Source organism: Microtus oregoni, unplaced genomic scaffold, assembly GCF_018167655.1.
Source record: "Microtus oregoni isolate MIOR12 unplaced genomic scaffold, Mior012 000015F_ref0000493, whole genome shotgun sequence".
Classification (NCBI taxonomy): domain Eukaryota; kingdom Metazoa; phylum Chordata; class Mammalia; order Rodentia; family Cricetidae; genus Microtus; species Microtus oregoni.
The window spans coordinates 35,777,512-35,803,492 of NW_024543074.1; the positions used below are offsets into that span (position 1 = coordinate 35,777,512).

At 43.3% G+C, this 25,981-nt stretch overlaps 1 protein-coding gene across 6 annotated transcripts in view; it reads right to left on the reverse strand.

Annotated features, from left to right (window-relative positions):
- Pigl (phosphatidylinositol glycan anchor biosynthesis class L) overlaps positions 1–25,981 on the reverse strand; it is a 61,105-nt gene that overhangs the window by 32,831 nt on the left and 2,293 nt on the right. For all 6 annotated transcript variants that reach the window (XM_041663855.1, XM_041663854.1, XM_041663856.1 and 3 more), the window contains exon 2: positions 13,698–13,797. In XM_041663855.1, coding sequence (XP_041519789.1) covers positions 13,698–13,797 — 100 coding nt within the window. The remainder of the gene's footprint in view (positions 1–13,697; positions 13,798–25,981) is intronic.

Genomic DNA, 25,981 nt, shown 5'->3' on the forward strand with positions numbered 1-25,981 from the left:
CTGTAGATCAGACAGGCTGACCTTGAACTCATAGAGATCTTCCTGCCTCTGTCTCCTGAGTGAGTGCTGGGATTACAGGTGTGCAGCCTGTTTTTTAAACGTTTTTTTTTAATTTAATTTGATCATATTTTGTGTGTGTGTGTGGTCAGAGGCCAACTTGTGGAAGTCAGTTCTTTCCCATCATGTGGGTCCTAGGAATTTAGGAATTGAACTCTGGTTATCAGGTTTAGCCACAAACACCCTTACCTGCTGAGCCATTTGCCAGCCCCTGTTTAAATGATGAGAAAATTTGAACAACTATTCAAAGATCAGAGATAAATAAAAATGTCTACTAAGGCATATCACAAGTATAAAGAATTATGTGGCAAAGGTCAGTGATGAAGCTGTAAATAACAGATGTGTCAGGTGTCGTCTTGGCAGCCAGTTCTAGGAAATAGGTCACAGGTAACTTTCCTCCCTGAATTCTGGGAATTTATTTAACAGGTAAACAACAGAGCAAGCAGTAATTTGATATGCACAATCTGTTTCAGGCTAAGAAGATAAAAGGTGGGTGGAACCAGCAAGATGGCTCAGAAGGGAAAGGCACTTGCTGACCCTGACCACGGTGGAGGAGAGAACCAACTCCTGCAAATTGTCCCTTAAGCTCCACACGCGTGCTGTAGCACTCCAGTGCACATGTGCGTGCGTACACACACACACACACACACACACACACACACAAATAAGATAGAGGGGGAAAAGGTAGGTGGCAGGGCTGGGCCATGTGCCTAACATCTGTGAAACCCAAAGGACTCAGGTTAAATTTCCAGCAATGCAGGAAAAAAAAAAAAAAATGGGGGAGGGGTTACTAAACATCAGTTAAAATTCAAATTTCAGGCCTCTCGTCCAGGGAGGCGAGCCTTTCATCCCAGCACTCAGACATGGGAATAAATTTCTGAGTTCCAGGCCAGCATAGTGCAAGGCTACATACTGAGGCCCCATGTTGAAAATAAAACAACCTCCCCCCTAAAGTTGAATTTCAAAGTCTGGTGTGATGGCTTGTATTTGCAATCCAGTACTGGGAAGGCTGAGACAGGGGAAACTGTTATAGATTTGAGCACATAAGTGAGCTTGTTCTAACAGCCGGGTACAGTGTAATATCTTGTTTGCAAAACAAAACAAAATAAAAAAATAAATTTCAGATATATCATCAACAACTTTTAAGGATAATTATATCCCATGAAAAGTTAGAATAATCCTTACCATTAAGACTAATCCTAGCAAGCTGGGCTGTGGTGGCACCTGCGTTGAATCCCAGCACTCAGGAGGCAGAAGCAGAGGGCTCTTTTTAAGTTCAAGGCCAGCCTGGTTTGCCGCAGAGTTCCAGGACAGCCAGAGCTGTTACAAGAGAAATCTTGGTCTCGAAAAACAAAAACCAAACCAAACTAAACCAAACCAAACCAAACCAAACAAAAAAGATAAAAGCTAAAATACAAGTTGAGCACCTTACATTCTTACATTTAATTTGTAAGGCACACACCTTTTTGCAGGTCAATTACTCTCTCTGGTAAGTAATTAAATGGTTGTTGTAACAAAGACCTTAGAGATAACCTAACAGCACATTTACTTCAGGAGCAGAGTGCTGAAGATCAGAGCGTGGGTGTGCCTGCCAGCTGTCACAGGGCCAAATGGGGCCAGATCGAAAGTCCTGTTGCTAGAGAGAATTTCCAAGTCTGTTTGCTTGCTTGAGATAAGATCTTACACTTTAGTCCAAGCAGGCTTTGAATTTCCAGCAATTCTCCTGCCTCAGCATCTCAAGCGTAGGGATTACAGGCATGTGCTACTGTGCTTGGCCCAAGTCTATTTTAAAAATGACTATCTGGAGATGGAGAGATGTATCGACCCTTATGAACACTTGCTGCTCTTTCAGAGGACCCAGATTCAATTCCTAACACCCACATGAGTGTGTTACATAAGGCTCACAAGTCTGTAACTCTAGTTCCAGGGAATTCAAGGCCCTCTTCTGATCTCGGCAGGCAAAATGGCCACACACATAAAATAAATTCACTAACTATTAATAACCCCCCAAGTTTATTTTTGAATCAAGTTTTTGGAGATATACAATCCTCTGAGGAGACTGTATCAAATTTTTATTGATTTTTTATGTGTGTGTGTGTGTGTGTGTGTGTGTGTGTATGTTCTGAGGACTGAACCTAGAACCTTATGAATGACAGGCACATACTCTTAACACTAAGCTGCACCCCAATCTTGAAATCAATTTTAAGTTATTTAAAAGAGGAATAAATAAAGGAATGGGAGTTTTCGGTCAGGGGTAGACCTTAGTCCTTGGTTTACCTAGTACCAATACAGAAAAGGGGACAGGGAGGAGGAGAGAAGAATGGAGAAGGGAGGAAGGAAGGGAAGGGAGGAGGGGAGGGAGGAAGAAGGGGCTGGAGAAAGGGCTCAACAGTTAGAGTGCTCTCTCTTGCACAGGACCCAGGTTTGGTTCCCAATCTCATGCCAGGGCTCACAACCACCTGTAACTCCAGCCCTAGGGGACCTGACACCTTCTTCTGGCTTCTGTGGACACTGCACTCATCTTCTCTCACATATTAATACATAATTAAAACTTTTTAAAAATCTTTTCTTTTAAAGATAGGGTCTCAGCATGCAACTTGGTTCTCCTAGAGCTTACTCTATAGACACAGAGGTCCACCTGCCTCAGGAGGGATTAAAGGTGTGTGCCAGCATGCCAGGCAAAATCTTTTTTTTTTTTGAGACAGGGTTTCTCTCTCTCTCTCTCTCTCTCTCTCTCTCTCTCTCTCTCTCTCTGTGTGTGTGTGTTGTGTTGCTAAGGAGCAAACCCACAGTCTCACATGTGCAAATATACATGCTACACTGAATTACACTCTCAGACCCATAGGAGCTATGGAGGAAAAGTGCACTGTTAAATTGAGCTACTCAAAACCTATGCCATTTATTAAAAGTTTAGAAATAAAAGTTTGCTTAGGAGATGAGTCCTAAAAAGAGATTATGATATTTGAGTTTACATGGGGAACACTCGGCATCCTTGCAGGCACGAGATCAATAGTCATCTCATGAAAAGAATGAATACTTTTTCCCAGGTTGTAACAAAGATCTTGAAACTAAGTGTAAGACCAGCACCAAATCAAAGGTTAGGATATTCTATAGCTTCTTTAGAGTTTTAGCTCTTATATTCAGATTTCTGCCTCCTCCATCCTGAAGAAGCATCTCCTGAGGTAATAGGTAAAATCAGTATCTTGTCTCGAAAGAGAAATTCAGCGAGCAGAAATTATCTGCCGAATGAGACACTGCTGGTTTATGATAACGCCACAGCCAGAATTTATACTTCACGATTCCTGGACAGCAGCACCTTCTAGCACACTGTATTTTTCTCATTTTCTTTTCTTTGGTCTTATATTCTTTACACCTCTCTTTTCAGCTGCTAGTAGCTATCTGTCTAAAATGAAAGAAAACAGGCGGTGGTGGCACACACCTTTAAATCCCAGCACTCGGGACACAGAGGCAAGCGGATCTCTGGGAGTTTGAGGTCAGCCTGGTCTACAAAGTGAGTTCCAGGACAGCCAGGGCTGTTACACAGAGAAACACTGTCTCAAAAAAACCAAAACACATATATACATAGATATGTAAATAAAAAGAATTATTAATAAAAGATGTGTATAGCTCAGTTAATATAGTGCTTGCCTGGAATGCATTAAGTCCTGGGTTTCAACCCCAGCATAAACCAGGCATGGTGCCATGTACCTGTAATCCTAGCACTTAGGAGGCAGAGGCAGGAAGATCAGAAGTTCAAGGCTATCCTCACCTACATTTACAAACTGGAAAGCAGCTTGGGCTCTAAGAGATCTTGTCTTAAATACTTCTCGTCACACTACTGGTGACACTCTCTTCCCTCAAACTCTATTGGCAACAACAGTGGAGTGAAAGATAAGTAGCAATAACTTTAAGGAAACACATGGAATGAGGCATGCGTGTACCGCACCATAGTAGCCACTGCATTTAGCAGGATATGCAGCTTCTCCAAGGGGAGCTTCACCTGTCCCAGAAACACCTGGTGATCCCTGAGAGTGATGATGTGAGATCTAGGGACAACAAATGGTCACAAGGCTAATGTTTTGAAGGAAAATCAGGTCAACAAGCTGTTTCTAGTGCTTATATCAACCTTCTATGCATCTAGGGGAGTACTAAGAGTTAACCATGAGAATAAACGGAAAACATAGATGTGTCCACATAAAGAGAATATTTGGTGAGCTAGAGTTGATGGCAGTAACATTAGGTAGAAGCTTTAGGTGATCTCTGGTAATCCACACCCTTTTTGTGTTTTTCAAAACTAGTCTTCAGCAGTCTTGGAGCAGTTTCTCAAAATCGGGCACTCCAAGGACAAGTCTGCCGTGAGAGAGTTGTGGGAATCAAGTGGAAGAAACCTGGGGAAACTCACGTGGGGACTGACTGACAAGCACGTGAAGCCTCCTCTCATGGTCATGTCTCCATGCATGGGTGGGAAGCCCTCTTTTCTGAGCACAGGACATTAAAAGAAGTCATCGAGCGTTTTAAAGAACAACAATTGGCAACTGCATCAACTCTAGAGAATGAAAGGAGACACTTGCCAATCTCCCGAGACAGATTATTGGCAATAGATAAATTTCCTGATTGCAATGAGGGAGCTGTTTCTGATGGATTCCCTCTGGATCTCAGAACACGTCAGGACACTGCCAGGTACCAGGAAGAATCTCAGAGTGCAGCTTCTTCTGGAGATGTCCCTATGGTGGAGGTTCAACCAGGGATTTCCTCCAGGCCAGTGCAGGCTGAAGACTTCCAGAATCATGCAGCAAACTGCACATGTGAGGGTCACCACGAGAGATTCCACAGAGACACAAATACGAATGTGAGGAATGTTTCAAATCCTTCAAATATCCCTCTAATCTTTCAGTTCACAAGAAAGTGCAAAAGAAGGAGAGGTCATTTGTATGTACAACATGTCATAAAGGCTTCTATACTCACTCAGACCTGACAGTCCATGAGATCACACACAAGGAAAAGAAGCCTTTCAAATGCCCTACCTGTGGAAGGCCGTTCAGCAGACGATACAGACAGGAGGAGAGAAGCCCTGCACTTGCTCCAAGTGTCACAGTACTTACCGCCGATCGTCCACATACCACTGTCATCAGAGGAATTGCCAAAAATCAGACTGAACTGTGTCCTTCCTCACCAGTAAGAGACAATAAAAACTTTGAGGAAATCAATAAATCAGTTGAAGGATGTCGGGAAACCCAAGACAAAACAAACGTTTGAAGGAAACCAATAAGACTGTTCAAGAACCAAAAGCTACGGAGAAACCCTATCTCGAAAATTAAAAAAAAAAAAAGACTGTTCAAGAAATAGAAACAATAAAAATAATACAAACTAAGGGAATTCAGGAAATGGAAATTATAAGTAGGCAAGCTGCAACTGCAGAGGAAAGCATTGCTAGCAAAAAGCAAGAGATGGAAGAGAGAGAATCTTACGCATTGCATACAATAAATACTACATATTTTGTTTACAGAAAATTTTAAATCTGCATTTCTCAACACCATTAGTGTTTGGATGACTCCTTAATAAGTGTGGACAGATCAGATATCCTGCATATCAGTTACGTATGTTGCTATTTATAAATGTAGAAAAATTATCATTCTGAAGAAGCAATAAAAATAATTTTACAATTGGGTCACTGCAACAAAAAAATAGAAGAATAGAGTGAAAATATGAACAACATAATAAACTCAAAATATCATCCAGAGTCTCAAAGAATTACTTGTAGCTTAGAAACAACAACAAATTTGGGTGATACCATTCCATGTGCTAGAATCCCAGTCTCAAAGGTGTGGAGGAGGAAGGGAATGGCTGGGGCAAGTTGAGCATAAGCGTTTACCACTCTCCACTTCCTGTCTGAAGATGCAACCAGCTAACCCCTGCTCCTACTGCCTTCCCTGACTTAACAGACTGCATCCCCTTGGAATCATAAGTCAGAAACCAAAGCAACCCCCAAACAAACAAACAAACAAACAAGCCCCTTCCCTCGTTGGGTTGCCTCTGACAGGTGTTTAGTTATAGCAAGGAGAAAGGTAACCACCAGACTAAACCAGAGCACTAGATGCAAACACAAGCTTTCTTAAGGAGGTCCCTCCCTGGTCCCACCTTACGTCTTTGGTACTGACTCCCCTAATCGTGTCACTTGGAGGCTCAGCCCCTCTTCAGTCCTCAGAATAACCTAGGTTTAAGGAAATAGAAAAGCAGCTTGTGTGTTCACACGGTGCCTCCCTATCAGGAGGTCCACTTTGGTGTCCTTCCCTGGTCTCTTTTCTAGAAAACATTCTTGTCCTTTGCCTCCTTTTGGCAGCCAGGAGCCCCACCCTGTTTTGCCAGCAGTGCTGAAATTGTGCCTTTGAACTTCAGGCCAGGCCCTCTGGGCATTTGGAGAAAAGGATTTCAGGTTTTATTTTAATCTCACACAATAAGAGGGGCAAGTACACTCTCTTTTGGTTTCCCACTGAAGGAGGAAGGTTCTGGAATAGGAGGAAGAGAGGTCCAGGTATTCAACAAACAGTCCAATGGCTCTAGGCTCTGCCTCCTGGTTTCTCATTCACTATATCTGTATGGATTTATTGGAAAGCTCTTCCAAGTGCTAGCAAGTCAGTCTGATTCATGCTCCTTAGTGGACAGTAGAGTCTACTTCCTTGTTCAGCTAAATTATTAAAGCCGTAGGCTTTCTAATGCCACACTGCTGCTACGATAAACACTGAGGAAGATGGATTTTATTTTATTTATTTTTTTGAGGCAGGGTTTCTCTGTAGCTTTGGAGCGTGTCCTGGAACTAGCTCTTGTAGACCAGGCTGGCCTCGAACTCCCAGAGATCCGCCTGCCTCTGTCTCCCGAGTGCTGGGATTAAAGCATGAGCCACCACTATGTGCTGACCCCGTGGAATGACGGAGGCTACTCAACAGGGTGAGAAGTAAATAGATTCAGAAAGACACTGGCAGAGGGCTGAGGCTATGACTCTGGCAGAGCGCCTGCCCAGTAGTATGAGGCCCTGGGTTCCAGCCCAGCACCACAAAGCAAGCACACAGGAGAAAACAGGCGGACAGCTTTAGCACTCCTTTAGAACTTTTTACAAGAGCAAAACCAGCTGGCAAGTTAAGGATTCACATTTAAAAGAAAATGATGAGGCTTTAGGGCTCAGCTGACCCACACGTGCTCAGTGGACAGCTGACCAATGTAGGCACGAAGGCTGTCGCCATCAACACCCATTTTCATATCTATACTTTAACTTGTTTATCTTTTTCTTCAAAATGCAGCATGATTTTTATTCTGGACATTAATAACAACTATGGAACTGCTTCTTATTTCTCTCTCTGTGTATACATGTATGTTTTCTCGGTTTTTTTTGAGACGGGGCCTTACTACATAGTTCTGATTGTCCTGGAACTATCTATGTAGATCAGTCTGGTCTCAAACTCACAGAGATCTGTCTACCTCTGCTTCTACCCTATGAGTGCTGAGATTTAAAGATACGCGTTTCCGTGCCTGGCTCTCTTTCTGTTTTTGACACAGTTTTCCTCTGTAGCCCAGGCTAGCCTTGAACCATAGTATAAACTGGGAACTTAAACTCCCCTTCTCTCTGCCTCCTCAGCGCTGGAATTATAGGTGTGCACAATTGGGCCCATGTCGAAACAAGCATTTTAATATTATATACTCATTAAATCAGCAAGAGCTATCTTTAAAGGAGCTGTGTAAGTAATCATTTAGTTCTCTAACGGCTGAGATTATGCCTTCTGTCATCTTGCTATGGTAAAACATGACCAAAAGCATGTTACAGGAAAGGGTTTATTTGGCTTACAGGTCACAGTCTAGCACTGAGGAAAGCAAAGAAACTCAAAACAGCACCCTGGAGGAGGAGCCAAAGCAGAGGTCATGGGGTGATGTTTACTGGCTTGTCCAGCCTGCCCGTCTTACAGCACCCAGGGACCACCTGCCCTAGCGGAACCCACAGTCTCATGTCAATCATTAGTTAAGAAAATGCTCCACACATGTCTCCACAGGCCAGTCTGATGGAAGCAATTCCTCAGTCGGGGTTCCCTCTTAGTAAATGACTCGAATTCACGCCATGTTAACAAAACCTAGCCAGCACAGGCTTTCCTTGAAAACGGTTTTCCCCACAAAGGGTTTATTTGGGTGTGTTCTTCTGGCTAAACATATCCCTGAAATCAAGCACTGATGCTCGGAGCCACAAGAGCAAACAGCTGACCACGCACAAGGCACTTTAAGCTGGTGATCTTTCAAACACACTAACAAAGCAGTGACCTACTTCTCTCTAGGAAGTCAGGACCTAGTTCATCCCCTTTCTGTCTTCTTCCTTACCTAGCATTGCCATTTTTCTTTTATTTTTATCGAGCATTGCCATTTCTTAGATGTGTGACTTCAGACTCTTAGTTTTTCCGAGCTCTGGCGCCTTTACGTGCAACAAAACAAAGTTCATAAAAGCTGTCTCAGAGTTAGCCTACAAATGAAGTGATAGGGCCTTTGGAAGTCTGGAGCCAGGAGTATCTACTTCACACTTCGAAAGTACAGAGCAGCCTGGAAATATATTGGTTGGCAAATATACACTGCTGCCAGATGGCCTCAGGGCGAATGCGGGTCCTGCAGCCTGGCGGCAAAGCGAGCTTGAGCAAGTGACTCAGCCCCACTGGCTCAAATTTTTATCTGTAAAATGGAAAATAATTGGGTCACTGTCAGCATTAAGCAAGGCCATGTATTGAGTATTTTTTGGCACTGACAGTAAGGGTGTCATATCTACTTATTATTACCACAGGTTACATACAGGTCCTCTATGAAACGTCCTTCTCCCCCTTTCCCTTCATTTCTCTCCGTGATAGATCTAGAGTCTGATTGAGGAGAAGCTGAGGGGTTGGCACATTTTTATGGACTAAATTGCACTTTCCCTCAATTCATAGTAAGTTAAAGCACTATCCCCCAAAGGTTCTGTACAATGTGCTCACAAGGGTGAGGTCTTAGTCTTTTTGTTTTTTGTTTGTTTGTCTGTTTTTTGATACAGAGTTTCTCTGTAGCTTCGGAGCCTGTCCTGGAACTAGCTCTTGTAAACCAGCCTGGCCTCAAACTTACAGAATCCACCTGCCTCTGTCTCCTGCGTGCTGGGATTTAAGGCATGCACCACTACCGCCCAGCGAGGTCCTACTCTTAAAGGACAGGAGACCCCCACCTGCCTGCTCCAAACATGAAGGCACAGTGTGATGGTGGCCATCTGTAAAGAGGAGGGTCTTTACTAGAAACTAGCCTCCATACTTTCAGTATGAAGAACTGGGTGGGGGGGGGGATACATTTCTGTTGTTTAAGCCATCTGTCTGTGGTATTTTGTATTGGCGGCCCAAGCAGAATAAAACAGATTTTGAGGCCATAAAATAATAACTAAAATTGTGAGTAGCTTTGGGACAAGATACTAGGCAGTAGCTGGATGACTTTTGCTAGTGTGCTAGCTAGTCATTGTTCTTGTCAATTTGATGCAAACTGGGGTCATCTGGGAAGAGAACCTCAATGGAGAAAATGCCCCCATCAGAGGCCTGTGGGCCTTCAGTGGGGCATTCCTAACTCATGAATGAATGTGGGAGGGTCCACCACATTCAGGTACTCCTGACCTTTTCTCCCTAAGTAGCTTTTAGCTTTGTGTGTGTGTGTTTAATTACAATAGAAAACAAATTAGGATGGTTAGAAAAAACCAGATTATTTTGAAAGAATGGCCAAGCCGGGCGGTGGTGGCGCACGCCTTTAATCCCAGCACTTGGGAGGCAGAGGCAGGCGGATCTTTGTGAGTTCGAGACCAGCCTGGTCTACAAGAGCTAGTTCCAGGACAGGCTCCAAAACCACAGAGAAACCCTGTCTCGAAAAACCAAAAAAAAAAAAAAAAAAAAAAAAAGAATGGCCAATAGAAATATGGACAAGAAAGGCTATTCTGGAGCTGGGGAGATAGGGAGCAGATGCTGCTTGCCATGTAAGATAAGAGAGGGGACCAGAGCTCAGGTCCCCAGAATCCACATTCATGCCAGGTGGTGTTCTGTCATCATTCTAGCACAGAGTGTCAACCTCAGGCCTCTATATGCATATGTAGACAGGTGAGCATGCTCATACATCTGTGTGCCGCAACACATGAGAACACACACTGTATCTCATAAGCATCCGAATAAAAATGTACAAATTTTCCAAAAAAGCTACTCTGGCCTGATGATCTGAGTTTGGTCCCTGGGAGCCACATGGTGGATGGGGAGAACCGACTTCCACAATGTATCTTCTCATCTGCACATGCATAGCATGGCATTCATGTACACACACACACAGACACACATACAACAGCATGAATGTGTCATACATGTGTACACACAACACATGTATGACCACATGGTGGATGGAGAGAACCGACTTCCACAATGTATCTTCTCATCTGCACATGCATAGCATGGCATTCATGTACACACACACACAGACACACATACAACAGCATGAATGTGTCATACATGTGTACACACAACACAGAGTAAATATAATTAAAAAGTAAAAAACAGACCCATAAAAATCTTATTCACAACAGTAACAAAACCGAGATTACTCAAAATAAACAGCAAGAAAGCTTTCATTCCCAGGGGAAGAAAGCTGCTGCAGGGCTGGGGTGGGGGAGCCAGGGAGGCAGCACTTGCTGAGCACCACAAGGCTCAGGTTTGGTCTCCAGCACAGCAAAAACTTCCAAACCAACTGAAAGAAAAAAAAAAAAACCCGAACTGCAATTCATATTCTTTGACCTACTAGTTTATTATTGGGTACTCTTCTAAAGGCTTAATGATTTACTAATATATCTCAAAATTGCAAATCATTAGAAAAATCTAAATAGCAGGGAAATATTAAATAGGTAACAGTAGATCTTGTCTATGTTGGCTTTAGACTCATGATTCTCCTTGCTCAGCTGGTATTATAGGTGTACCTCCATGTCCAGCTAATTCTTCTTATTTTTTTTTCCAAGACGGGTTTTCTCTGTGTAGCCCTGACTGTCCTTGTGAACTCAGGCTGGCCTCAAACTCACAGAGCTCGCCACCTCCCCCCACCCCCCGCCTCTGCTTCGTAAGTATGAGTACGGGGATTAAAGGCAAGTATCACTATGCCTGGCCTAATTATGGTATCTTCGTCGACGCTACAGAGCTGCCCAGCCCAGGACTCACTGTCTGTGGATGACTTTGTGTGGGAAAGGTCCTCCTACTGAAATTATCTAAAACAATCCCCGCAGATCAGTCATTGTAATCTATTTCCCTCTTGTCTAGAGCAGTCACACCCTGCCCTCATTCAATAATATGCAGGTTCTAATCTTGTACGATCAAGAAACAAGCTGTCCCACCCCAACCCAAAACAAACTGAGACCAAGTTTGTTGGGAAGATGCGGAAAATAAAGATAGACAAGTGATAAGGATGATGGGTCTCTTCCGTGTGCGGACTGGAGAGCCCTTTACTTGGCAGGTCTTCCTGAAACTATACAAGAGAGAGCACTTCTTGGACAAGTGAGTCATGTCTTCCTCCTCTGTGTGTTCCAAAATCTGAAGTCAGCTGTGTTTGTAAAGTTACCCGTTCACCGTAGACACTGATTGGTGCTTCCCTGCTAGCACTAAACTAGGGTTTGCTCCAGAACAGTGAGAAAGAGATTCTAGAAGAGATACAATCCCTTAATCTACCACTCTGTTCTCTACAAACAGCAGAGCAGGACAAGGGAACGGGCTAGGCTCAGAGGGTGACACTGTCACCAAACATGATGAAATCTGAGTTCCATCCTTGGAACCCACAGGCTGGAAGGAGAGATCAGATCCCCACAAACTATTCTCTGATGTACCCGCACGCCCATGCACAGCACATACACACGAAATAAATAATCAAAAGTCAGCAGAGCAAATATTAAACACCATATGTTTATATGCATACATATATATAAATACAATTTAAACTTTAAAAAATGTCTATTTATTCTCGTGTAGTTTGTGTCACAGGATGAATTACAGGAATTAGTAAATCTTGGGGATTATGCTCAGGCTGTCCAGTGTGACAGCAGATACTGTTATCCCCCTCCCTACCCACTTACTTTTTTTTTTTTATTTAAAATAGGGTCTCATTCTGCCACTCCGTTGCTTTAGGCTGGCCTTGAACTCTTGGCAGCATTCCTACCTCAGTCTTCCAAGAGGCAAAATATTTTAAGAAACATTTGAAAAATTATTACTTAGGAATTGGGCATGGTAGCACACGCCTTTAATCCCTGCACTAGGGAGGCAAAGGTAGGTGGATCTCTGTGATTTCAAAGTTAGCCTGGTGTACATAGCAAGTTCGAAGATAGCCAGGGCTACATGGTGATACCTTACCTCAAAAGTAAGCCATAAGCACAAACCCCAGTACGTACGTGGATGAACTGATGAGATATCTTTAAGTGCCCAAACTGTGAAATTCACGAAATCAACTGGTACAGTCCCAGATTTCATGACACTCACAAACCCATTCCTTGATTTTATAAAATTAAATAGGTAAGCAGCAACAAATATATTTACATAGGAAAATAAATGGTATTTAAAATTTTTTTCCTTTTTTTATTTTATTTTTTATTTTTTGGTTTTTCGAAACAGGTTTTTTTTTGTGTGTGTGTGTGTGTGTGTGTGTGTGTGTGTGTGTGTAGCCCTGGTTAATCTGAAACTCATTCTGTAGACCAGGCTGGCCTCAGACTCACAGAGATCTGCTTGCCTTTGTTTCCCAAGTTCTGGGATTAAAGGGATGAGCCTCCACCGCCCGGCAACTTCTTAACAAAATTGAAAAGAAAATGAGTAATTATGTTTGTGTTGTTGGAAAACAAGAGCATTAGTGTAGGAGAAAAATAATTCAATTGTAAAAATCAAAGATTTTAGGTAAAAACCCTGAAATACTTTTTATTGTAGCCATCAGTATAAATTCCTGATTCTTCCATCTCTTTAAAAGATAGATGTCTGCTGGGTACACACCTTTACTCCCAGAACTCAAGAGGCAGAGGCAGGTGGATCTCTGTGAGTTGGAGGCCAGCCTGTTCTACAAGAGCGAGTTCCAGGACAGCCACAATGAAAAACCCTGTCTTGAAAAAACAATAAAATAACAAAAACAAAAACATAGACGTCATAGTTCTGCCCATTACCGAGGTCAAGTAACGATGAGAGATAATGATTGTAGAACTGAATGCTACTGCCATGCAGGTAGAAGTCTCTACTTTTTCCCTGCTAAGAAAAACCAAGCCTTGGGGAAATTGCTGCTTCCAAGGTCCAGGAGGCTGGAGATGTAGCTGGGTCAGTAGAATACTCACAACATGTGCAGTCCTGGGTTTGATCTAAACAGCACATACCTGTAACCCTGACTTCCGGGATCTGAGGCAGCCAGATCAGAAGTTCAAGATCACCCTCACACAGGTGATCTTACACAGGGCGCTCAAGGCCAGTCAGGGATACACGTGACCCTGTCTGGAAAACCAACCAACCATACAACAAAAGTATAAGTAGACTTCTGAAGTGAAAAGGATTTGCACTCACGTTAGGTACCAGTGAATATCTATTGCCAGTGGGTTTCTACATTATGGAAGGAGAAATTACCTCTTGTCGATGATCGTTACCCGGGAAGGTGGAATCCCCAAGACGTCACAGCTCTGCAGAAGTTCTTTCTTCCGAATCTCTCCTTGACTGTAGTAATTTCCTAAGGGAACAGATACAGTGGTACTTTCACAGCAGAGGCCTAGCTGCTCACTCATTCTTAGCCCATCTTGTCCCCCAGGTGATTTGAACTGTCTGAAAAAACCATGACTGTGATAAGAAATTCAAGAAAATAGAACATTTAATGTTCAGGTGGTCCTGGTAGCAGCATTCATTTTAGTACCGCCATTTACAATACCTATGTATCTATTTATGCAAGCATGGATACATAAATACATCGACCTACTAATCTGTCATGTGTCTGTCTGTCTATCTGTCTATCTATCTATCTATCTATCATCTACCTATCTACCTATCATGTGTCTGTCTATCTATCTATCTATCTATCTATCTATCTATCTATCTTCTCTCTGTGCTATGCTGTGCTTAACATGTGTGAGGCACTGGGGCTGAATGCCAGCCTCACCTTTACAGACACATAAAATAATCCTCAGATTATCCTTCCTTCCTTTCTTTTTTTTTAGCTGGGATTTCTCTATGTAACAGTCCTAGATGACCTGGAGCTCTTGTAGACCAGGCTGACCTCGAACTCCCAGAGATCCGCCTGCCTCTGCCTCCTGAGTGCTGGGATTAAAGGCCGTGGGCCATCGCCTGGCCAGTCTTCAGATTTCTAAAACTTATTTAAATGATAGGGTGCCATTTTTGAGTATTACAAGAAAATGTTCAGATACCATTTAGGAAAATGTGCTGGCTAGTTTTAGTTGACTTGACACAAGATAAATCATTTAAGAGGAGGGAACCACAACTAAGAAAATGCCTCCAGGGGGCTGGAGAGATGGCTCAGTGGTTAAGAGCATTGCCTGCTCTTCCAAAGGTCCTGAGTTCAATTCCCAGCAACCACATGGTGGCTCACAACCATCTGTAAAGACGTCTGGCACCCTCAACTGGCCTTCAGGCATACAGACAGAATATTGTATACATAATAAATAAATAAATAAAGAAAGAAAGAAAAAAAAATGCCTCCAGTGCTGGAGAGACAGCTCAGCAGCTAAGGGCACTGGTTGCTCTTCCAGAGGTCCTGAGTTCAATTCCCAACACATAGTGGTTCACAGCCATCTGTAATGAGATCTGGTGCCCTATTCTGGCCTGTGGGGATACATGCAGACAGAACACTGTATACATAATAATAAATAAATCTTAAAAAAAAAAAAGAAAAAGAAAATGCCTGCCTCATGGGTGAGAGAAAGATGCTCTCCCCTCCCCCTTTCTCTGTTACCTCCTGTGGCAGGTGAGATAACTGGTCCCAGGGTCACAAGAATGGGAAAACTAGCCCTGACCCTCCCCATCTGGGCAGCACACTAGAGATGACCCTGTGGTCAGGGCTGTAGGTGAGCTGACCACCCTACCTCCCATATGTCCCCTATAGCAATCAGGAGAGAGAGTTCTGTACCTTGCCTGGGCAAAACAGGCAAGAGCTGGCCCTGGTGATGTGAGTGTGGGTGACCCGGATCTGAGGCCCTGAGAGCAGAACTGGCCCCGCTCCTTGCTGTTTGCTGTAGGCTGCATTGGGTGAGCTAGCCGAGGCAGTGCTGAGAGCTTGTCTGGACAGTGACCATGAGGGAAAGCTGGCAGGCTGACCAACCCAGCTACCATCCAGGTCCAGAACCAGGGCTATGTGTTGGTGCACCCCAACATCCACTGTGAACTCTTGGAGCACGCACATCCGCAACAACAGGATGTCCATGACACAGAACAACAGGAATCTAAGAGGAGCCCCAGTGAGAGCCAGTGTCGGTGTGCAGCAGAAACCGGAGGCCTCCAGTCAGACCAGTGGCTTAAAGCAATGAACACTTTGCAGTAAAGACGAATAGACTAAGGGGTAGACTGTGTGACTTAATGGGCCACACTACAGCTTCCAAGACTAGATTCTTTTCCTTTTTTGTTTGTTTTTTGTTTTTTCTTTTAAATTTGGTTTTGATTTGGGATGGAGGTTGCAAGGGCAGAGGGGCAGATGCTTGGGGACAAGAAGATAAGTGGGATTGGAGTGCATGATGTGAAATCCACAAAGAATCAATAAAAGTTAAAAAAAGAAAAGGAAAGAAAAAAAATACCTCCATAAGAATGGGTTGCAGACAAGCCTGTAGGACATTTTCTTAGTGATTGATGGGGGAGTGCCCAGCCCACTGTGGGTGGTACCATCCTGGGTTGGTGGTCCTAAGGGCAATAAGAAAGCAGGCTGAGCAAGCCAGTTACCCCTCCATGGTCTCTGCATCAGCTCCTGCTTCCAGGTTCCTGTGCTGAGTGAGTTCTCACCCTCTCTGCTTTTGATTATGAACTGCTATTTGGAACTGTGAGTGAAACTAACCCTTTCCTACCCAAGCTGCCTTTGGTCACGGTGCTTCTCATTACAGCAATAGTAACCTTAGCCCATAACTAAGACAGAAAACATCCTTTTATTTTTATTTATCGAGATCGGGTCTCTCTATCTTGTAGTTCTAGCTGGCTTGGAACTCCCTATGGAGACCAGGCTGACAGAGATCCACCTGCCTCTGAGTGTTGGGATTAAAGGCGTGTACCAGCACACCTGGCACATCCTTTTCTAAAGAGTTGTCACCAGTGGCCCATCAGTACCAGAAAAAGCTTAGTGATATTCTTTACTTTCCCAACGTACGTACCACAGCCCTTATAACTAATTCTCTTCTGTAGCCTTACAAATATTAATACAACGAAGTTTTGGTGTCCCTTAAAATGAACACTCACTTTGAGCATTACCTAATTAATATATGCCCTAATGAAAATTTCCTGAAAAATAGTGCATGTGTGCTTTCTGTTTAACTTCCCTGAGCCAAAGGTCTTTGGCTTGTAGCATATGGATAATGACTGATCCAGAGTTTCCTGGAAGGTTACTTAATATATACTAAAGTGCTCTATTAAGCAGTGCTTGCTTTCTCTTTCCTTTGCCACCTTTGTTTAAGATAAGATATTGATGTGCAGTCCTCGCTCACTAAAACTTATTATGATCAATTAATTTTGAAATTTATTTAGAAGAGAAAATGAATCCAGTTTGTGTCAAGTTGACAAAAACCCAGCCAGTATAAAAAGTGTGTTGCCGGTGCATACCTTTAATCCCAGCACTTGGGAGGCAGAGGTAGGCGGGTCTCTGTGAGTTCGAGACCAGCCTGGTCTACAAAAGCAAGTTCCAGGACAGGCTCCAAAGCTACAGAGAAACCGTGTCCGAAAAACAAAACAAAAAAGTGTCAATTATTCAAAGATTTATTTATTTCCTTTTTTGTTTTTAAGACAGAGTCTCACTGTGTAGTCCTGACTGGTCTAGAACTTGCTATGAAGACCAGGTTAGGTTCACCTGCTTCTGCTGGGACTAAAGTCATGTAACACCATGCCTAGCCTATTCAGAAATTTAAACTCTGAGCCAGGTGGTGGTGGCGCACACCTTTAATCCCAGCACTTGGGAGGAAGAGGCAGGCAGATCTCTGTCAGTTCGAGGCCAACCTGGTTTACAAGAGCTAGTTCCAGGACAGAGAAACCCTGTCTTGAAAAACAAACAAACAAACAAAAAATTTAAACTCTGTATCACAATGTGACTCAACAGTTAACAGTTACATTCACAAGAATCCACTTTAAAGAATTAGAAACAATTATACCAATAGAATTATACCAATAGATACTTAATAACAATGTTTGTAGCGGTCATTATTCACAACAGCCAGAGTACAAAAATCCAAGTAAGTAGCATCAACAGAAGGATGAAAAAAAGAATGGTACCTACACAGAACAAAAACATTCTTCAGCCAGGAAAACAAATGAAGTGGGGCTGGAATACAGCTCAGTGGCTGAGTATTTGCCTAGCATGTGAGGTCCTGGGTTCAATCCCCAGTGCTATAACTCCTGCCTCATCCACCAAATAGGAATAAAGAAGATGGGCATGGTGGCATAAGCCATAATTCCAGTACTCTGGGAGCTAAGACAGGGGAATTGTGAATTTGAGGCTAGCCTGGGCTACATGGTGAGATCCTGATACAAACAAAACAATGTTCTGAAACATGCTACAATATTGGTGGACTTTAAAAATATTAAGGTAAAGGCTGGAGAGATGGCTCAGTGGTTAAGAGCATTGCCTGCCCTTCCAAAGGTCCTGAGTTCGATTCCCGGCAGCCACATGGTGGCTCACAACCATCTGTAGTGAGGTCTGGTGCCCTCTTCTGGCCTGCAGGCATACACACAGACAGACTATTGTATACATAATAAATAAATAAATATTAAAAAAATATTAAGGTAATATAAGTCATGTGTAAAATAACAACGACTGCCTGATTCTGTTTATATATGGCACCTAAGCAGGCAAACCCACTGAAACTAAGTAGAATTGCAGTCACAGAGGTTAGAGGAAGGAAGAAATGGGGAGTTATTGCTCAACGGGTTACAGAGTTTCTCTTTGGAATGATGAAATAGGGGTGATGGTTACAAAATCTTGGGAAGGTACTTGCCACTGCTGAGTCAAACATTTAAGAAGTTCAAAATAGTGAGTTTTTATGTCATAAATATTTATGGCACAAATGAAAGAAACATTAGAAACAGAAGGCAGAGTTTCACTCAATAAAACTCTTCCAAGGGGGCTGGTAATATGGCTCAGCAGGTAAACAGTCTTCATGCCCAGTCAGATGACCTGAGTTTGATCATCAAGACTCAGGGTAGAAGGAGAAAGAGTCTGTTAACCTCGGTATGGCATACACAGGCCCATACACATACATTCATGCACGAAATAAATAAATGCGAGAAAATAAAAATAGAGTTATTATAAAATACAAATTATGCCTTTAAATTTGGTAGAACAACTATAAATTTTTTTTTTTAGTGTGTGTATGTGTGTGGGTTTGTTCAGTGCCTGAAGAGGCCAGAAGAGGGTGTTAGATTCCCTGGAGCTGGAGTTACAGGTGATTTTGAATCACCTGACATGGGTCCAGTGCAGAACTCAGGTTCTCTGGAAGAGAATCAAGTGCTCATAACTATTGAGCCATCTCTAGTCCCTAAAAAGAGGCACCGGGTACAGATCCACACGGCTAAGTCGGGGAGCACAGAGTACAGATCCACACGGCTAAGCCGGGGAGCACGAGGTACAGAGCCACACGGCTGCGCCAGAGAGCATGGGGTACAGAGCTACATGGCTAAGCCGGGGAGCATGGAGTACAGATCCACACAGCTACTCCGGGGAGCATGGGGTACAGAGCCACACGACTACTCCAGGGAGCACCAGGTACATATCCACACGGCTAAGCCGGGAGCAGGGGGTACAGATCCACACGGCTAAGCCAGGGAGCACAGGGTACAGAGAGCCACACGGCTAAGCCAGGGAGCATAGGGTACAGATCCACACGGCTACTCCAGGGAGCACAGGGTACAGATCCACACGGCTACTCCAGGGAGCACAGGGTACAGATCCACACAGCTACTCCAGGGAGCACAGGGTACAGAGAGCCACACGGCTAAGCCAGGGAGCACTGCCATATACAACATTATCACCCAGCCAATCTGGGCCATACTTTTGAGTGCTGTGGCTTTTCCCTATTCCCAAAAGGTTGCACTATATTTGTATTTTTACCCCCAGAAATAGTAATTTTGTTTAGTTTCTCTGACCTATACCTTACAGATGGTCATTAACAAAGCCAAGCATGCTGAGGGACTTTTCCTCATGATTATAGGCTTATGTGTCTCAGTGAGGAGAACAGTGCTCACTGAGGTGAAGTTATAAAACCCAGCACTCGGGAGGCAGAGGCAGGCGGATCTCTGTGAGTTCGAGACCAGCCTGGTCTACAAGAGCTTGTTCCAGGACAGGCTCCAAAACCACAGAGAAACCCTGTCTCGAAAAACCAAAAAAAAAAAAAAAAAAAAAAAAAAAAAGTATTTCAGTGCTCACTGAGGTAAAGTTATAAAAAATATTTTTAATACTAAGTTCTTGGAGGTTCCTGAAGAACCTTGTGTGTGGTTGAGCACATCTATTCGACACTCCTATCGGAGTAAGCAAAGAGCTGCCATCTTTTTTTCCCACACATGAATCTTTACACAGTTCAGAGGTGCCATTTGTCACTGTAGAATTTCTCTTTGCATGCCGGGCGGTGGTGGCGCACCCCTTTAATCCCAGCACTGGAAGGCAGAGGCAGGCGGATCTCTTTGAGTTTGAGGCCAGCCTGGTCTACAAGAGCTAGTTCCAGGACAGACAGAGATACACAGAGAAACCCTGTTTCGGAAAACAAAAAAACAAAACAATTTCCTCAACACAGCAATAGCATAGTTTACAATAATTTCCATTATAGCTATAGAAAGCTATAGAAAGTTTAATCAAATCTTCCAGTTTTACACTTACAAATCTAACTCAGGGGTTGGGATCTGGCTCAGTTGCTGGAGTGCTTAGCTAGCAAGCACGATGCCCTGGGGCTGACCCCCGGACTTGGGAGGTGGAGGCAGCTGGATCAGAAGATTAGGGATTTCTACAGCTACGAGGTGGGTTTGAGGCCAGCCTCGATTATATGAGACCCTGCATCAACACACACACAAAAGCACACACATACCATACACACAAAATCCAAACTACTTTTCCAAATCTAATTCAGCTGGGGATGCAGCTCAGTATAGAGATACTAGACTCAGTCTCCAGTGCTGTAAAAGCAAAATGAAAAAACAAAACACCCCGCCAGGCAGTGGTGGCGCATGCCTTTAATCCCAGCACTTGGGAGGCAGGGGCAGGCGGATCTCTGTGGGTTCGAGGCCAGCCTAGTCTATAGAGCGAGTGCCAGGACAGGCTCCAAAGCTACAGAGAAACCCTGTCTCGAAAAACCAAAACTAAACCAAACCAAACCAAAACACCCCAACTAAGTAAATAAACAGCAAGACAGCACAATTTCCTTTATGAACTTACATTTATTTATGTAAAAACCTTAAAAAAAATCAATACTTAAGATTTTTTTGAAAAAGAAACTTCAAATGCATTGGGTTAGAAGAATAGGTTAAACTGTCACTTTCGCTCTCTCCCTTGCTAAGGCAAGGTCTTCTGTGAGGAAGGCTGGTCTTAAATCACAGTGTGTGGTGAGGAAACCTTGAACTCCTGACCCCTCTGCCTGGATCACAGGTCTGTGCCATCACAGGGGCTTAGATCACCCCCTTTGAGGCTGAGTTCAAATGTTTCTCAAGAAGGAATACGGCAAAGACTTGCTAGTGACCAAAAAGGAATTATCTAAAATAACCCAGTAAGCTTTATTTTAGGAAATCTGATGAATCAGATGCCTGACGAAACTCTCTGAGCATATCTGACCACGTGAGATAAATGGCAAACACGTTTGAGAATCTGAAACTGACATAGCAGAAAAGTAAGGGCTATATCTGAAGGACGGAAACAAAAATAGCATGGATCCTGAGGGATTACATAACAGACACAGGGCACTCAGAGAGCATCTGTACAGCCTTGCTCTCAAGTCAAGCTTAGAGCTTTGCTGTAAACCAGGGGACATCCATTACAGAAGGACCTTCCGAAGCCTACACCTTCATTGGATGAGGACACCAACCAAAGTGCCCACCCTAGACTGAGGTGCTTAGACTTCGTTTGAGTAGAAGGCAAAACATGAAAAGCATTACTCCCCTCCCCCCATTTCTTAAACTCCCACTCGACTTTCCTCGGTGTGAGTGACTCAACATCTCTCCTCGCATGAATTCCCAGAGCTTGATGCTCCTCATCCGCAGACAGCATCTACCTCTCCTCTTCGACCTCCTAGAAGAGACGTGTGGCTACTTCAACAAGGAAAATGTAGCAGAAGAGACACTGCGGGATTTCTAAAGCTGGTCATAAAAGACAACATGGCTGTCTCAGATTATCTCTCAGGACACCTGACTGGGAACCCAGTCGCTGGGTTGTAAAGAAGCAGAAAGTCTTTTGGATACATCATGTGTGGATGTTCTAATTGAAATCGCTAGCTAAGTCCCAGCATCCCAATATGCAAGAAGAAGAAAATCTTAAGGTGACTGCAATTCCCAGTTTGGAGGCTCTCAATATAGTGGATGGGAGATACTGTGCTGACTGTATGCGAGACATTTGGGGTTGGGCCCTCAACTTATACTACCTCTTTGGCCTGAAAAAAAAAATCAGGTTGACAATTTGGAGTGATCTGAGGCAGGCAATGGCTTTAGGTCAACAGGGGCTGGGCAGATGACTCAGTGGATAAGAGTGCTTGCTGCTCATGTAGTATGACTTGGGTTTGAATCCCTACCACCCATATATGAAATCCACATGGCCACGATGCCTGTCACCCTACTGCTGGGGAGGGGTGGAGACAGGTTTTGTGAGGCTTGCTGACTGACAGCCTACTCCAGGTTCAGTGAGAGACCTTGTCTCAAGAGGAATGAGGCAGAGTTATAAAACAAGATTACTTGATATCCTCCTCTGGTCTCTGCATGTGTGTTATCAGCACATACATGTGCACATATACCACATACACCACCCACCCACACATACAAAATAAATATTAGAAAAAGAGAATCAAACAGGGTGGTGGTGGTGCACACCTTTAATCCCAGCACTCAGGAGGCAGAGGCAGGTGGATCTCTGTGAGTTTGAGGCCAGCCTGGTCTACAAGAGCTAGTTCCAGGTTTTTAGAAAAACCCTGTCTCGAAAAACCAAAACCAAACCAAACCAAACCAAAATCCCAAAGCATACATGTAGAAACCCAGAATAAGTTGTAAGAAAAAAAGAACAGAATCAGACATAACGACTGAGATTGGGAGTTTTGGAGGTTTATTTGAGTAAAGAAATGATTTAAGATATCAAGTATGAGAGCATAAGAGATTATAACAGGAGAAACAGATTGAAGGACAGAACTGCATAAATACCATCTCAATATGCAAGACCTAAATGTAACACCATTTACAGCAAGATATGGTGGAATGTGCCTACAATCTCAGCTGCTCAGGAGGCTCAGCAGAGCAATCACAAGTCTGAAACTGGCCCGGATAACACTGTAATACTAAAAGACTGGGGTGTAGGTCAGTGGTAGAATCCATGCTTAGCATGCTCAATGCCCTGGGCTCAAGCCCAGCACAGAAACCAGAACCAAACAAGACTCTTAACAGATATGAAAGAAAGCCAATATAAATGAGACATCATAAAATGATAGCCAGAAAGAATTTATGTTGTAAATATGTCCTCTTGTGACAGAAAGTCAGTGAAATTCCAATGGAGGAAAATGCCAGTAAAGTTTCTTCTTGAATATGACCAACCTTATTCTAAAAATTTATTTATTTTGGAGGGGGAAAAAAAAGGCCAAACAAGTGAGCACGCTCTGAACAGCAGCAATCTGAGGTTTGATCATATTGGGTAACTACTATAAAAGTTTCAGTCATTTGGCTGGTGAGACAGCTTAGCATTAAGCCCTGAGCCTGGTGACTTGCTTGAACCCTGGAATCCATGTAACAGTAGAAGGAGAGAATCCCTCCACAAGCTTGTCCTCTGACCTCTGCCACACAGGAAAAATGTCTTTTTAAAGTTACAGTACTTAAAACAGAGATGTCAGGACGGGACAGATGGCTCAGCTGTTAGGAGCACTTACCTCTTCCATAGAATCTGAGTTCAGTTCCAAGCACTCACTTGGAGGCTCACAACCATCTGTAACTCTAATTCTGGGGGATCTAATGCCCTCTTCTGACCTCCATGGGCACCACACACGCAGTGGTACACAGACATATACAGACACAATAACTGTACAAATAAAATTATCTTTTCAAGCCAGGCGGTGGTGGCTCATGCCTTTGATCCCAGTACTCAGGAGGCAGAGACAGGTGGATCTCTATGAGTTCGAGGCCAGCCTGGTTTACAAAGTGAATTCCAGTACAGCCAGGGCTACACAGATAAACCCTGTCTTGAAAAACCACACACACACACACATTTGTTTTTCCAAAGGGGGGGGCAGTATCTCAGACTTACTATAAGAGGAGTATGGAGATTATGTACACACAGTAGGATACAACCCCACATGAGCTACTGACACAATCTACAGGGGAAGTGTTGACTTCCATGGTTCTAGTCTTTTCTATCGAACCATTCCCATACAGCTATCGGAATGAACTGTCTAAAACAGGTAGATTATTATTTTATTTATTCACTTTTTGAGAAAGGGTCTTTCTATGTAACCCTGGCTGTCCTGGAAAGCTTTTATATAAACCAGGCCAGTCTTGAACTCAGAAACCCACCTGCTTTCCCTCTTATGTGCTGATATTAAAGATGTGCTACCATACCCTTTTAAAAAAGATTTGATTTTTTTGAGACACGGTCTCCCTATGTAGCCCAGTTTGTCCTAGAACTCACTTTGTATATCAGGCTGGCCTCAAAATCAACTGCCGGTGCTGAGATTAAATGTGTATGCCCCCATGACCAGCTTCAATTTTAGTTTTGTGTCTATGTGTGTGCCATGGGGTGGAATAGTAAGTACATCTAGTTCAGGTGCATGTATAGGCCAGAGGAGGGTGTTGAATCCTTAGGAGCTGGAGAAATAGGCTGTATTAAGCCTCCTGAAGTTTGTGCTGGGAATCAAACTCAGGTCCCTCACAAGAGTAGTAAGCCTTCTTAACTGCTGAGCCATCTCTCCAGCACCCCCTCTTTTTAAAAATTTCTTAAATAGTGGCTTGGGGCCAGACAGATGGCTCAGTGGGTAAAGGCACTTGATGCCAAGTCTGACAACCTGAATTCAATTCCAGGGAGTCCTAAAGTGGAAGGAGAGAACTGATGCCTGCAGGCTGTCTTCTGAGGACCATCTGTAGGCCATGCACGCAGGTTCCTCTCTCCACAGATAATGTAATAGATTAAGAAAAGTTTGATGAAATAATGTTTCTTGAAATCAGTTGAAGCTATTTCATCAAATGACACACACACACACAAAGCGACTGGGCAGCCTGGGCGTAATGTTTTTGAGTAGAGCTGGGCCACAGGGCCTTGGCTCCTTCATGTTAAAGTCTTGGTCACTCAGTGTCTATTTGTAAAATGGAAATAGTGTCGTCTTAAGGGATGGCTGAGGACAATTGAGTCACCACCACCAAAACAAAACCCTTTTTCTTTTTCTCGCTCTTCCTTCTTGAACTGAGGATGTAGTTGGGATAAGCTATTTGCACAATTGCAAGGCTTATGTAGTAGGGCCTAGAAGAATCATTCCTGCTCCCTATGTAGTTTTCTTTCTTCAAGCCCAGATCAAAAGAAAACCTACTTAGAGCCTTCTTTTAAGGAAAGCATTTGAAAAGAGAATGCTCTTCTCAATTTCCTGACCACTGTGCTTTCTCCATTTTATTGATAGTTTTCACTATACTGAATTAAGCACTACAACACTACTTTCTTGCTTCCTACCCCAATATTTACTTTATTTTATGTGCATTTTGTATGGTGTCAGAGTCCCTGGAACTGGAGTTAGACAGTTGTGAACTGCCACGTGGGTGTTAGGAATCGAACCTGGGTTCTCTGGGAGAACAGCCAGTACTCTTAACTGCTGAGTCATCTCTCCAGCCCCAAGGCAGTGTAATGCGGATTTTGTTTTGTTTTGTTTTTCAAGACAGGGTTCAGTTTCTCTGTATTTTTTGGCTGTCCTGGAACTCATGCTGTAGACTAGGCTGTCCTCGACCTCACAAAGACCCACCTGCCTCTACCTCCCAAGTACTGGGGGTTGTGCACCACCACACCCAACTTACTTTCTTGCTTTTTACAACAGAGACCAATTTAAAATGGCAAGTTGGATTCAGAGGAAAGAAAGACAAAAGAAGTACTGACTGTCAAGTGAATGCTTATATCCTTTATTAGAAAAAGATTTGGGAGGCTGGGTGTCTAGCATGTTTGAGACCTTGAGTTCAAACCTAAGAACTAGAAAAAAAAAAAGACAGATTTCTGGTCCCAAATTTTTATGCCCTATTGGAAATGATCAAGAAAATATAAATATTAAATATTAATATTAGAGGACACACTGCCTACTGTCTTGCAAATAAATACAGGCTTTGATGCAAATCTTGAAACAAATTTGCATATAATTCAATTCTAATAATTTTAGTATAAAACATTAATAAGACAAAGGGGCAGGAGAGATGTCTCAGTGGTTCTCTCATTACATGCTCTTCCAGAGGGCAAGAGTTCAGTTCCCAGCACTGTTACAGGGGTTCACAACTGGCTATAACTCCAGTTCCAGGGAACCTGA